The sequence below is a fragment of the Tupaia chinensis genome, unplaced genomic scaffold (genome assembly GCF_000334495.1).
Source record: "Tupaia chinensis unplaced genomic scaffold, TupChi_1.0 Scaffold000360_1, whole genome shotgun sequence".
Classification (NCBI taxonomy): Eukaryota; Metazoa; Chordata; class Mammalia; order Scandentia; family Tupaiidae; genus Tupaia; species Tupaia belangeri.
Genome location: NW_006159856.1, coordinates 722,865 through 737,350, shown reverse-complemented (window position 1 = coordinate 737,350; position 14,486 = coordinate 722,865). Strand labels below are relative to the sequence as shown.

General features: G+C 49.3%; 2 protein-coding genes across 9 annotated transcripts in view; one reads left to right on the top strand and one right to left on the bottom strand.

The window, feature by feature from the left end:
- The window catches only part of FAM53A (family with sequence similarity 53 member A), an 88,359-nt gene that overhangs the window by 58,097 nt on the left and 15,776 nt on the right, over positions 1-14,486 (top strand). For 6 of the 8 annotated variants that reach the window (XM_006152886.2, XM_006152884.2, XM_006152883.2 and 3 more), the window contains 2 exons: positions 3,919-3,973; positions 7,168-7,949. In XM_006152886.2, coding sequence (XP_006152948.1) covers positions 3,919-3,973; positions 7,168-7,949 — 837 coding nt within the window. The remainder of the gene's footprint in view (positions 1-3,918; positions 3,974-7,167; positions 7,950-14,486) is intronic. The other 2 variants (XM_006152890.2, XM_006152891.1) reach the window with 1 other exon arrangement.
- LOC106735343 (60S ribosomal protein L36a-like) lies at positions 12,804-13,355 on the bottom strand. Its single transcript, XM_014589494.2, has one exon. It carries the CDS (start codon positions 13,152-13,154, stop codon positions 12,804-12,806), a length of 351 nt encoding a protein of 116 aa, XP_014444980.2. The 5' UTR covers positions 13,155-13,355.

Below are 14,486 nucleotides of genomic sequence, written 5' to 3'. Positions count from 1 at the left end.
TGAGAGGTTTTTGCTATAGGGCGCATGCACTCACCAGACAGACAGAGAGACAGAGAGACAGAAAGCGAGAAATCTCCCCCAGGGGGGATGGCCATGCCGCAATCCCTTCTCCTCCATTCTCCTCTCGGGATCTTGGGCACGCATGCACAGGCGCCTGGTATGAGTTTAAGCCGGGAGTCCCACCGGGTCTGGGACTCAAACCACAGTTGACTATGTGGTAGTCCAGCGACATAGTCATTATGCTAACTGCTGGTCCCTGAATTTTTTTTAAGAATGATCTTTTAATTTAACTTTATTAATATGATTATTTTCCAGTTTGATCAGAGAGAGAGAGAGAGAGAGAGAGAGGGAAAGTGAGAAACCAAGCTACCAGGTCCAGGACTTGAACTGCACTTGGCCATGTGGGAGTCCAGCACCTTTAACCACCATGCCACCTGTTGGCCCCAAGGACCATCTTTGTAATAAAGTGTGAAGGAACTTGACTGAGCTTGGTTTGTGTTCTAGTGCTCTGTGGAAGGTAGCACTTATAAGTGATGAAACTGGAAATTTGAGAAAATTTCTAAGCAAAATGTCGAAGGTATGATTTGGCTTCTCTTGACTGCTTAAACATTCAGAAAAGAGAGGGAACCAGCAGTTAGCGTAATGGCTATGTCGCTGGATTCCCACGTAGTCAACCGCGGTTCGTGTCCCGGACCCGGTGGCTTAAAACTCACGCCGGGCGCGTGTGCGTGCGTGCCCAAGATCCCGAGAGGAGAATGGAGGAGAAGGGATTGCGGCGTGACCATCCCCCCTGGGGGGTGATTTCTCGCTTTCTGTCTCTATGTCTCTCTCTGTCTGTCTGGCGAGCGCATGCGCCCTACAGTGAAAATCTCTCAAAAAAAAAAAAAAAAAAAAAGAGAAATGACTTAAAGACAGAATTGTTAGTCAAGGGGAAGCAAAACTTACAAGAGTTAGAACATTTTCGTCCTTTGCATATAGTAAAGAGTGTGAGAACCTGGTGGGGAGAAAGCATGAAGGCTGTGGCCAAAAGACCTGATAAGGAGATTATTATGGAGCAGCCATTTCTTGAGAAGCCAGGAACATTATCCAGGACAATGGAAGAATGAGCATGAAGGCAATTCTTTGATTGTGAGACTGCCCCTTCTGTAACAGGCCTGGTTATAAGGGCCTGAGGAGCAGACTGATTTCAGAGAAGGGGGTGCCAGCACACACTGCTGAATCTGCCAGTTCTTTGATCTAGAACTTCCTAGCCTCCAGAACTATGAGAGGCAAATTTCCATTGTTCACTGAGTCCAAGTGTCGCCTGCTGCTAAGATGCTGCTGCTTGGAGATTGAGGCCACATGGGAGGTGGTTGTACAGGCTGATCTTAGCGAGGCCCCACGGCTGAGAAACCTGCTGAGCTCGCTGTCTAGAGTGTCCCTTATGTACTCCCTGCTCTGTCCACAGCTCACGCCCTTATCCCACATGACCCAGAACTGCTTGACATGCCACCGGACAGCATCTGGCTGTGCTCCGCCGCTCCTCGTAACACCTAGGCAGGCACAGGCCTGTGGCTCCTGCGAGCCACCTGTGGGAGCCACCTAGCTGTCTGAGAAGGCCCTTTCCTTGCTAGATGTCTGTAACAGAACTAGGCTGGGACCCTTCAGATATCCTGCTGTACACTAGGGACAATGGACCAGGGCGAGTGGGCTGTGCTCCACACAGGGAGCTCGAAGTCTTGGTGCTTGCTCTGAGGGAGTGGGTAGGCCTGGATGGGAGGGCTGCAGAGGAAACTGGGAGGACTGATCACCCTAGAGAGGCTTTGTAGCACAAGGGAGGTGCCTGTTGCTGCAGTAATGATTTCCACCATGGTATAAAGAACACGTGGTTAAGTGTTAACTGGTGTGTGTTTTAGTAGTTTATAGAGCTGCTTTCTTGTCTCTTCCATCTGACCTGGGGTCTTTGGGTTGCAGTTCCTGAAGGTCATCTGGTCATGCCAGACCTCTGTCCTCCTAGTGCAGCCAGGTGTTCGCTGGTTCCTAGCTAAAGTGGAACCCATGGTCCTAGGGCAGCCTGTCTGTGGATATCAATGGACATCTTGTTTTTGGGTTGTAAACCCAATTTTTATTCCCTTTATATAAAGCAACAAAAGTTTCCTTTAAATTTTATCTTTAGTTTTGAATCTCATATGAAATAATGCCTCGAGAAACTAGGTGTCATTGGGAGATTCTGTGGCATGGTGGAGGAAACCCCAACCGTGAAAGGCAGCAAAGTGGAAAGGCTACTGTTTCCAGACCCTGTGAAACAGCGCCCTCTGCGTTGGGTGGTCTCACTGCTCTTCTGAGATGATGGAGCTGAGGTTCCAGTGGTGAAGGAGCTTGCTTAGTGGCCACCTGGAGGCTGATGGCTGTGAGACTCCAGCAGGACACGTGCACCTCCTGAGCACACCACCCCCACCCTTGGTCTGGTAGGAGCTAGCTCTCGAGGGTTCCCTGTCCCTCGCCTGCACTTGCGACAGTGTGTGAAGGCAGACAAAGGCATTCAAATAACCATAGCCTGCCAAGTAATTCCCTGAGTCTTTACAGGGCAGAGTGTAGCTCCACAAAGAGAGCCAAGTCGAGAAAAAAAAGTTCAGTGCCATTCACCACAGTGCCTTCCCTGCAGGGCCCCAAAGCTGTCACCGTGCTTAGTGGTTTTCCTGTCTGGCTGGAGGGAGGGAGGCCCTGCTGTCTGGAGACCTCCCAGAACCAGGGCCACCCTCTGGAGCTTGGCTTAGGGGCTCAGGTCCCAAGTCTAAGCTGTTGCAAGCGAGAAAGGCTCCCTTAGGTCCTTACTCAAGACCTTCTTGCTAAAAAGTCAGTGATAAGCTTTGTAAAGTTGGTCATGGTGCAAGCCAGACGAAAGGATAGAGCGCTGAGCTTCAGGCGCAGCAATGGAAGCCTGCTCGCAGGTTGCGATCTAAGTGTCCCTTCACTCTGACCACTGTTAAGGAGAACGGTGTATTCCCAAGGCCATTGCTTTGCATTTTTGTTTGTTTGCTTTTTAGTTTTGCTATAGGGCACATTTACTTGCCTGAGAGAGACAGAGAGGGAAAGTGAGAAATTACCCTCTGTGGGGGAGGCCACGTTGAAATCCTTTCTCTCCAATTTCCTCTTGGGATTTTGGGCATGTATGCACATGCACCTGGAGTAATTTTCTTTCCTTTTCTTTCTTTCTTCCCTTTTTAATTTTTTTTGGAGAGGTTTTTGCTACAGGGTGCGTGCGCTCGCCAGACAGACAGACAGAGACAGAGAGACAGAACATGAGAAATCACCCCCCAGGGGGGATGGCCACGCTGCAATCCCTTCTCCTCCATTCTTCTCTTGGGATCTTGGGCACGTGCCCGGCGTGAGTTTAAGCCACTGGGTCCAGGACTTGAACCATGGTCGACTTCATGGGAGTCCAGTGACATAGCCATTATGCTAACTGCTGGTCCCAACCTTTTATTTTTTTTGAAGAATGATTTTTAAAGTTATTTATTTATTTTGATTTGACCAGAGAGGGAGAGAGAGAGAGAGAAAGAGAGAGAGAGAGAGAGAGAGACAGGGAGAGAGAAAGAGAAAGCAAGCATGGAGAAATGGAAGGCAAGCTTACAGGTCCAGGACTTGAACTGTGGTCAGCCATGTGGGAGTCCAGTGTCTTAATACCATGCGACCTGCCGGCCCCCCTAGTGTGATTTTCAAGCTACCGGGTTAAACCACACAGTCAGGCATGTGGGATCCAGCTGCCTTAACCTATATACCACCTCCTGGCCACATTACTTTTCATTCTAATCACCAAAAAGAACATATTAGGGAAAAACATGTTTGTAAGAATGTATCGTAGTGAAACACAGGAATATTTCTGAGTCCTCATGTGGAAGTCATAGTATTGAAACTTCTCTTTCTTATCACTTTCAGTACTCTGCTGAGAAGGTGAACAAAAGTAGTCATTTGTTCCCGGTGGAGATCAATGGTGAGTGTTTCAGCAGCCCTGGCAGGGCCCCGCTGGGGCTAGTGTGGAATGGGCCTCTAAGCTTGGGTTGTGGGGTGTAGGAAGCTGAACACGGGGTGGATTTTCAGAGCCATAGCCCAGGGAAAGCTGCAGGGCCAGTGGTCAGAAGTGACCATGGCCAGGATAGGCTGTGCCTGGCCTCTGCCTTACTGGCTGGTGGTGATGAGGGTGGGACTTAGGGGTGAGACCACAGTCTCCTTTCATGCATCCCTTTCTGGATGGTACCTTGGCCATCCTCTGATATTCTGAGGTCATTAGAGAAAGCACACTGTAGTGGGTCGCGTGGTCTACATGGTATGACTGCAGCTCTGCCATGGTGCTTTCTGGGTGTCCCTTATGCATCAGGGCCATCTGTGCTGTGGAGCACATGGTCCACCTGGGTTCGCCCCAACTCCTCCACCTGTGCCTTGCTAGGTCTGGGCACAGATGGCAGCTCCCTAGTTATGGGGGCTTTTTGGTGTTACTGCCCCTAATATACCTCAAGTCCCAGGTCCTTTCCTTACCAGGTGTAGGGTCATGACTGCTGAGGCTGTGGGACACTGCACAGTGCTCTGTATCATGGGGCAGGGCTTCATAGTGGGGCTATGTCCAGAGGCTCAACTCGCTGAGTACCAGGTTACCAAAGTGAAGACTGCTGCTACATTCCTTTTTTAAGAATTCCAGCAGGTGTGTATGTTTGCTGGAAAGAGAGAGCACACGCAGCTGCCAATGAACATGCTGCAATCCCTTCGCCTCCATTTCTCCATGCTGTTGGGATCTGGGGCATGCACGCCCACATGCCTGGCATGGTTTTCATGTACTGGGGTCAGTATTCAAACAGCTGTCAGCCATGTAGGATCTGGCTCCCTTAACCACTAGGCCTGGGGCCAGCACCTAAATTCATTCACAGATAGATGGAGTAGTCAGTGTGAGTCCCCAGCCAGCCCAAGCCACCTGTCCCTGCCTTGGGTGCTACATTCACATTCCACCTCCACCTTGGCCTCCGGGCTTCTTCCTGCAGATAGGGCCATACCAACTACCTCAGCCCTTGCTCAGCACACCCTAGGGGTGCCACACACACACACCTGGCTGCTTTCCTTCCCCTCTCCCTCAGCTTCCCTATCACTTCCAGTCTCTTTAATGCCTCAGGGTTACCCCAGGGCCTTTGCACGTGCCTTTCCCTAGTTGTGGGCCCAGCCACCTCTGCTCCAAGTCACTCAGCTGAGCTCCGTGATAGTGAAAGCAGCTGGGAGAGGCCTGTGTGTGGGTGTGGGTGTCAGTTGCCTTCCCAGTGACAGAATATTAAGAACAGTCAGTGGGTGTCTGGGCTTCATGGCAGGGTCTGATTCCATGTGAGGAGACCCATGTACCTGACTTTCCTCCTGAGTCTTCTCTAGATGAAGGGTAATAGCATAGAACACATGCCTGCCCTCAATAGCCATTTGGGGACGAGCAATAGTCAGGGGAGGGAGACAGGGCAGGGAGACTCGGGTAAGGGCCACAGCGGCCCATGGTGGCCTTGACGTAGGCAGAGGGGCTGGCAGGCAAGGAGCTGGATTAGGCTGTCAGCTGGGCATGTGAGGGCAGTTTGTAAAGGGCTTAGAGACTTGGCTCCTGGTGCTTCTGAGGTTGGTGTAGAGTTGCCAGAGCTCAGACTCCCTAAAGACTCCTGGACCTGGGGTGTGACCCTGGTTTTCTCTGAGTCTTCCTCTTGGAACATTGATAGGAGGGAGGCAGAGGAAGTCACCCTTCTTGCCCTGCTTGCACATGACACCTGGCCGTCAAGCACTGGGCTGAGCCCTGAATGCATAACATTTCCCAACTCCAGCCACTTAGGCGCAGTCACTGGCTTCCTGTTTTACAGCCGAGGAAGCAGAAGCTCTAGGGTGTCTGGAGTCTCTGTTTCTTGCTCATAGCTCCCACTCACGGTGTGTGCCGTGACCTCGGGGAGTGGGTGGTGAGGGTACAGCAGCTGAATAGTGTCCAGGCCAGGTGTCTGGTGAGAAGGAGGGCTCTGCCCAGGTCTTTGTGAAGAAATTTGAAATGTCTGAAGAAGGACAGAATGCAAAGGTGGTCTGCTTCTCCCTGTTTTCTTTTTATTTTATTTTTTAATATTTATTAATTTATTTGGAGAGGTTTTTGCTATAGGGTGCGTGCACTTGCCAGAAAGACAAAGAGACAGAAAGTGAGAAATTACCCTCCAGGGGGGATGGCCATGCCTCAATACCTTCTCCTCTATACTTCTCTCGGGATCTTGGGCACTTATGCACACGTGCCCAGTGTGAGTTTAAGCCACCAAGTCCAGTACTCGAACTGCGGTCGACTACATGAGAGTCCAGCGACATAGCCATTATGCCATCTGCTGGTTGCATTTTTATTTATTTATTTTATGAGAGATTTTTGCTTTAGGGCATGTGCATTCCCTGGAGAGACAGAGCGACAGAAAGCAAGAGATCACCCGCCCTGAGGAGGGATGGCCACGCTGTAATCCCTTCTTCTCCATTCTTCTCTCGGGATCCACCTGGCATGAGTTTAAGCCACTGGGTCTGAGACTCGAACCACGGTCGACTACATGGGAGTTCAGCGACATAGCCATTATGCTAACTGCTGGTCCCCCTTTTCCTGTATTCTTAAGGAGCGTGACCTGTTTTTGGGAAGTGACTTTGTGGGCATCCTTGCTGGTGAGGTTGCATACTATGAGATTGGCCACTGGGGAAAATCATTTCGATGATGCAGCATCAAATAAAAAGCATTTTATTAAACAGGAACATGTTTAATAAAGGTGAGGTGGAAACAGAATGTTATTTTTAAGAAACACAAGGTGAGAGACACAAACTTACCTTGATATTACAAGGTCTTTTCCTTAAAGAAGAGAAAGTAGCTGCACAGCTAACTAAATTAGGGTAGGTCAGGCCATTTAGAAGCCAGTGGCCTGCACAGATGGGGCTGGCACCAGCCAGATAACTCGTGGCATTGTGCATAGGCCCTGTCTGTGCCCTGCAGTCTGTCTGCCTGTTGTGCCAGGACCTCAGAACTTACCCATAGAGACGAGGGGACTGATTCTCACTGGTTTGTATCAGGCTGTTCGCTTGGTGCCACCCACTGAGACAGAACAGAGGACAAGCCTTACTTTCTGCTTACCTGTCTTTTCTCTCTGCCCCTTTGTCTTTCCTCAGTAGACAAGAGCCCCTGGAAGGTCTTAAGTGGAGGACAGCTGGTTGGAAGCCAGGTGGCTGTGGCCCCCACCTTCCCCTTCCCACTGGGCCCAGCTGGTACAGCCCACTCCATGGGGCCCCAGTGGCGTCCTATGGTGCCAGGCTCATGTGCAGGCCTGGGCACGCTCAGCACCTTGGACCTTGGTGAGAATACAGGGTCACCTGCGGCACCACCTACCAAACGACATTGCCGGTCCCTGTCGGAGCCTGAGGAGCTGGCTCGCTGCCGGTCCCCATGGCGCCCTGGTGGCTCCAAAGTCTGGACCCCAGTTTCCAAGAGGCGATGCAATAGTGGCGGGAGTGCCACGCTGCAACGTGCCGTCGGCCATGGGAGTGTCACCTTGCCAGGAAGCCCAGGCACCAGCAAGCAGCAGAATGCTGGATCACTGGCTGGCCCTACCTCACCCCCGGAGCCCCGGCCAGCCTCAGCCAGCAGTGGCTTTGTGGACAGCAGCGACGGCAGCATGGGCTCAGGCCTGCCCTGGTGTCCCACGGGACCTGGCCCGCTCTCCTCAAGGCGCCGTCTGTCCCTCTCACAGGAGCACCTTGTAGATGCCAGCACACCTCTGCCCTCCACCAGCAGCACCCCCACGTCAACACCTGAGCTGGGTCGGCGCCACGGCCTGCTCCGGTGCCGCTCACAGCCCTGTGTGCTTGACAGGAAGAGGAGCCGGCGCAAGCGGAGGCGTGAGGAGGATGCCAGGTGGACGCGCCCATCTTTGGACTTTCTAAAAATGACTCGGGTGAGGCTCTGTTGTCACTGAGTGTTTGGAAAAGGTCAGGCTAGCTTTGGGTTTTTCTTAGGGCACTGCTTCCAGCTAGTGGCAAGGTGCATTTTGCACCTCTGAACTCAGATGAGAGGGAGGAGAGGTGGATCAGAAGCACACAGTGAACCTCGGGGATTCCGGAGTGAGTCTTGTGGTCCTGTCCCCACGACTTCCGAGCACTCGCGTTTGCACTGCCTGTCCCCGGAGGCAGAGCTCTCACCATGCTGGCTCTGGGTGGCCCCAGGGCTGGACAGAAACAGTGAGGGACTGAGCAGCCCTAGCTCTTTTTATGGGGTGGTGATAATTCGAGGAGTTAGAGGCCATGCGAAGAGCCCTGTCTGAGGCAGAGCTGGGCTCACCGATCTGGATCCCAGGCCCCTCTTGCTGGAGGCTGCCAGGAACAGTTTCTACTGCCGTCGTGTGCACATATTCAGCCCAGCAGAAAACCCGGTGGGCACCTGCACCTTAGGAGTCCCCTGTCATCTCTTGGGGAAGGTGTTTGTCTTGAGGGAGGCTTTTGAACTGTATTCTAGAAGATTACAGCTTGGAGATCACACTTTTCTAGTCCTGTCCCTCCCGTTGCTCAAATGGGTGAGACTGCTCCCCAAAGCTTGGGCTCTGTGTATGTTACTAGAAAGGATTGCTCAAGTCAGTGTGTTTGGAGACTTTCTGGGGTCCCACAGAGCCCAGGTGGGAAGGAGGCCGTTGGGAGCTGGAGTGGACACCCTGCTCCACCACTTAATCCCTGGGCTGGTGGTCCTGTCCTTGGGTGTTTCTCTGCTCACACGGGCTTGTCTACATGAGGAAGGAGCTCTGATCCTCCTGGTGCTGACAGTGAGCCTGAGCTGAGGTGCAGCTGGGGCAGTGGGAGGCAGATGGGTTCGTGAGCCTTGCCTCCCAGTGACCTGGTGTCTATCTCCAGGCTATAGCCTGACTATCCTTGCTTCTGTGGGGTGTTGGGTGGGGTCACTGTTGTGAGCAGGCCAGTGCTGGGGTGGTGTCTGCCGTACTGTCCTGGGTCAAGTGTGTTGTGCCTGGGACATCCTGGGAGAGCAGCTGCCCTAGTGTGGTCTGTGAACTGAGGGGGCACAGAGACTCGGGTCCTCTTTGCACTGGCCACAGCTCAGGAACTTAGGAGGGCACCCTTTTGGACACCCACTCGACCACATGGACATGACATCAACTTTGCCTCTCCTGATTGGAGGGTTCTCTGGGAGACTTCCCATGGCTAACGGGGGTTGAAACTCAGATTGACCGCCTGTGAGCTGGAGTTTAGGAGAGAGAGTTCTGATCTTTGGAGGTAAAGGTGTGGGTTGTCCTAATAACTCCTCTGAATGTGGGAAAGCTGGTGACAAGCTTCTGACACACATCAAACCATATCTGCCTGTCAGTGCTGCAGGTGCACACAGTGTGTTTCAGGCACTGTGGGTACCAGAAGGGACTGGAGCAGCGGAAGGAGCCCACTAGTGAGGACCCATTCCCCTTGTAGATGACCAAGCGATGGTGCTGCTCTGAAGACATTTGTAGACATTCAGGACCCCTTGGGAATGGGAGGGCGGGTGTGAGCAGGTGGGTAGAGTTGGTGTCAGGACTGTCAATAGAGGCAGGGGCTGTGCTGTGTGATTTGGTCTGTCCAGGGTGCAGAGGGCAAGGTGTGGTAGAGGCAGGACTTGTTAGGCCAAGGCTGAGGGCATCCTGGCATCCAGGGGGCTGTGGAAAGCCATAGGTGCGTGAAGGTGTGGGAGAGACATGGTCTGAAGGCTGGGCAGGCTGCTGCCGAGTGCTGTGTGACTTTGCAGGGCTGTGGGCAGTTCTGTCTCGTGTGTGTCAGGTATGGCTGTAGCGAAGTATGTGTTGATCTGTACAGGGTGCACATGTGTGGGGGCAGCTTCCTTTTCCTCTGGGAGGAGCTCCAGGGCTTCCTGGCAGCTGGTGCCTGTGAACTGCCAGAGGGCTGTGGGTTGAGCAGGAGTATCTAGGGACTATTGGTGTCTTAGATTCCATGTGACCCTACCTGTAGGCCCATCACTTCCCACCTTTGTCCCTGTCCCATCGCTTAATCCCTGGGCTGGTGGTCTTGTTTCTCTAATTTGATCTCACCCTCCTCATACCTGAGTTGTCCTACCATAGACTGATCATTGTCTTCTAAGACGGCATCCTAATTGGTTTCTTTGCCTTTAACCTTGCCACTCTCAGTTTATCGTGATATCTCCATCATGGTGAATTCTCTAAAAATAAAAATACAGGGTCATCATATTAGTCATCTATTACTGTGTAACAAGTGAGCCCAAAGTGAGCATTATATTAAAACCTTACCTCTGTGTTACCTCTCAGTTGCTGTGGGTCAGGAGTTAGGAGGCTTGGCTGGGAGATTCTGTTCAGGATCTGCCATGAGGTTTTAGGCAAGCTGTCAGCCTAGGTGAGGCTCATCCAGAGGATCACTTGGGTCTTGGTAGGAGGCCTCGATTCTCTGCCACTTGCACCTTTCTAAGGGCAGCTTGAGCATTCTTGTGACATGGCAGCTGTGTTTCCTGGAATGGGTGTTCTGAGAGAGGAAGTGTGTGTCGGGGTGCTTGCGCGCCCTTGTCTCTGTGAGCTCAGCTTTGGTCTGCTCGTTGACGCTCTCCAGCCCCTACTCAGTGAGTGGAGAACCAGGCTGATGTTAAACCTCTTCTGCAGTGAGTGCTGCTCAGAAGCTGTGCTTGTTGAGTGGATGTTGACTCAGGCACTGCTCTGATGTCACCAGCCCAGCCCTTGCTCTGGCGTCGGGTGTGATCATAGATGGTGGAAGGCCAGGACTGTGGGTGGTGTCACATGTGAAACATTACTGCACCTACTTTTACTTTTTGGAAAAGTCGCTTGATTTTGATATTTCAGGAGAGGATAACAGGTGTATTGCCGTTAGGGATGAGATGCCAGTATTCCTGCTCCTCATCGGTGACATACACACAGGCTCTGCTGCGCTTCTGAAACCGAGCGCATGTATTCAGCCAGTGCAGAAGTGATGGGCAGCATGGAGAACTGTAGGATGTGTACTGTTCATGCGTGCATCGCAGAATTGTTGACTCTTCCTTTTCTGAGTCTTACTGGCATAGTCTTTCATAACTAAAATAAAAAATTAACATTTTAAACTATAAAGAACAGAAGATAATAGACATTTGTGTACCTACTTCAAAATTAAATAGATAACATTTTACCATATTTTTCTTTGCTTATTTTTTTAGGTTTGCTATAGGATGTATATATTTGCCAGAGAGAACGATCATCCCGTGGTGGCATGGTCGCACTACAGTCTCTTCTCCATCCTCCTCTCAGGACCTTGAGCATGCACACTCTCGTGTCTGGCATGATTTTTCCAGCCTCTGGGCCTAGGACTAGACTGCACAGTCGGCCATGTGGGATCTAGCTGCCTTATCCTGCATGCCCTCTGCTGGCCATCTTGAGTTACTTTCTTTTTTTTTTTTTTGAGAGATTTTTCACTGTAGGGCGCGTGCGCTCGCCAGACAGACAGAGAGAGACATAGAGACAGAAAGCGAGAAATCACCCCCCAGGGGGGATGGTCACGCCGCAATCCCTTCTCCTCCATTCTCCTCTCAGGATCTTGGCACGCACGCACACGCACCTGGCGTGAGTTTTAAGCCACCGGGTCCGGGACGTGAACCGCGGTCAACTACGTGGGAGTCCAGCGACATAGTCATTACGCTAACTGCTGGTTCCCTCTTTTATTAATTTTTAAAATTATTATTCATACATTAAATTGCTATACGTCATTTAGATTGTGAAGAGACTTTACGCAGCATGATATACACCTTAGTCCAGCCCAGTTGAGACTATTATACACAACTTTGTCAACAGATTTAAAAAAAAAAACCTTATCTGTGTCCCACAAGCGTCTTACCTCTCCATTTCCCCCCCAAATTTCCTTTCCTACGCTCTCTCCCACACTTTCTTTTTTCACTTTGTCTCTAGTGTCCATTACAATTTGCTTTTATGTTCTCCAGTCTTTCAGTCTCTACCATAGAACGTGGACAGTCGGTATATGTTAAGTGGAGACATACAATGTCTCTCTTTCATAGCCTGACTTGCTTCACTCAGCAACATATCTTCCATATTTGTCTACTTTTTATCAAATTCTAGGGTCTTGTTTTTTATGGCTAAAAAGTATTCCATGGAGTATATGTACCATAATTTTTCAGTCTATTCATCTGTTTGTGGACATTCACATTGGTTCCATGTCTTAGCAATCATGAATAATGCTGCAATTCAAAATAGTTGTGCAGGCTCTTTTCCTACTGAGTGGTTTCCAGTCCTTTGGGTCGATACCCATGAGTGGAATTGCTGGATCATATGGTAGTTCTATTTGAAGGTCTTTGAGGAACCTACATATCGTTCTCCATAGCGACTAGAACAATTTACATTCCCACCAACGGTGTAGGAGTGTCCCCTTTTCACCACATCCTCTCCAGCACTTATCATTATTTTTTTTAATCTTCGCCATTCTGACTCGGGTTAGGTGGTATCTCATTGTGATTTTGATCTGCATCTCTTTTGGTTGTTGAGCATTTTTTCATATGCTTTTTGGCTGTTTGTATGTCTTCCTTAGAGAGTTGTTTATTCAGCTCATTTTCCCATCTTTTTTTTTTTTTTTTTTTTGGTAAATAATAAATAAATGAAATTCATTAAGTGATTTTATTTTTACCATGAATCAAATTTCCCCGAAAGGGGAATTTTATTGATTACTTTATTCCCTTACAAATAGACCAACCATAACCAAATGAGGTGAACATTCACCTCAAGATTTTGCTGTCTTCATAATTAAAAAGATGAGGCTTAGAACTGGATCACTTGACCCTTTTTCTTATCTCCTCCCAGTTCAAAATGCTTACATCTCTTAATAGCCAGCATTCTCTTAGATCTGCAGTTAGACTCAACACATTCAAGCCTCAGCACAATCTTCTTTGTAGTTTTTGCCTTTTTCTGGAAAATGGGCTTAATCTGCCCACCATGGCTACTCTGCTTCCTGTCATAATGCCGCTTTCCCTGAGCATACAGAGAATCCTTGCCCTTTTTGTACTGTGTCGCTTTATGAAGTTGGTGCTTGCTATACTTCTTACTAAAGGTCTGGCGGGTTTTAGGGACATTTGCCATGCTTGCGGGCCTGCTGTCTGCACAGAAAGCCATTTTCCCATCTTTTAATTGGAATAATCATTTTCTCTGGGTAAGCTGCTTGAGTTCCCTGTGTATTCTGATTATCAGTCCCTTATCTGAGACGCAGTTAACAAAAATTCTCCCCATTCTGCAGGTTGTCAATTGACACTAATTACGGTATCCTTTGCTGTGCAGAAACTCCTTAATCTGATGTAATCCCACCTGTCTATTTTGGGGATTATTGCCTGTGCTTTGGAGGTTTTGTTTAAGAAGTCTTTGCCTACCCCAATGTCTCCCAGAGTTTCCCCAGTGTTTTCCACCAGTAGTTTTATAATTTGCGGTCTTAGGTTTAGATCTTTGATCCACTTTGAGTTGCTTTTTGTTAATGGTGACAGATAGGGGTTCAGATTCATCTTTCTGTAGGTGGATGTTCAGTTTTTCGAGCACCATTTACTAACGAGGTTTCCCTTTTCCCACTAGATTGACTGGTACCCTTTGTCAAAGATGAGTTGGCTGTATGTTTTGGGGTTTATTTCTGGAGTCTCTATTCTGTTCCATTGGTCCTCATGTCTGTTTTTGTGATGGTACCCTGCTGTTTTGATGATCTCAGCTTTGTAGTATATTTTTTGGTCAGGAAGTAAGAAGCCACCTACTCCATTCTTCTTGTGCAGGATGGCTTTAGCAAAATGGAGTCTTTTATGGTTCCAGATGAATTCTTTGATTGTCTTTTCTAGATCTGTGAAGAATGTCTCTTGTAATTTTATAGAGATTGCATTAAACATGTAGATTAATTTGGGTAGGATTGTCATTTTGATTATATTGATTCTGTCAATCCTGGAACATCCCACTTTCTAGTGTCCTTTTCAATTTCCTTTGTAACGTTTTTATAGTTTTTCTTGTAGAGGTCTTTGACTTCCTTGGTTAGTTTTATTCCTCAGTATCTTATGCTTCTTGTGGCTATGGTAAATGGAATTACTTTCTTCAGTTCTGTCTCTGCTTGTTGTTTGTATATAGAAATGCTGTAAACAGAGATAATTTCAACTCTTCTTTCCTTATTGGAATGCCTTTTATTTCCTTCTCTTGTCTGATCGCATTGGCTGGAACTTCTAGTACTATATTGAATAGGAGCGGAGAAAGTGGGCAGCCTTGTCTTGTACCCATTTTTAGTGCAAAAGCTTTTAGCTTTTCCCCATTCAGTATAATGTTAGCTGTAGGTTTTTCGTAAATGGCTTTTTTTTTTTTGAGAGATTTTCACTGTAGGGCGTGTGCGCTCGCCAGACAGACAGAGAGAGACATAGAGACAGAAAGCGAGAAATCACCCCCCAGGGGGGATGGTCACGCCGCAATCCCTTCTCCTCCATTCTC

Excerpts from the sequence above, each read along its gene's own strand:
- LOC106735343 (XM_014589494.2), bottom strand. The coding sequence starts at position 13,154 with ATGGCTTTCTGTGCAGACAGCAGGCCCGCAAGCATGGCAAATGTCCCT.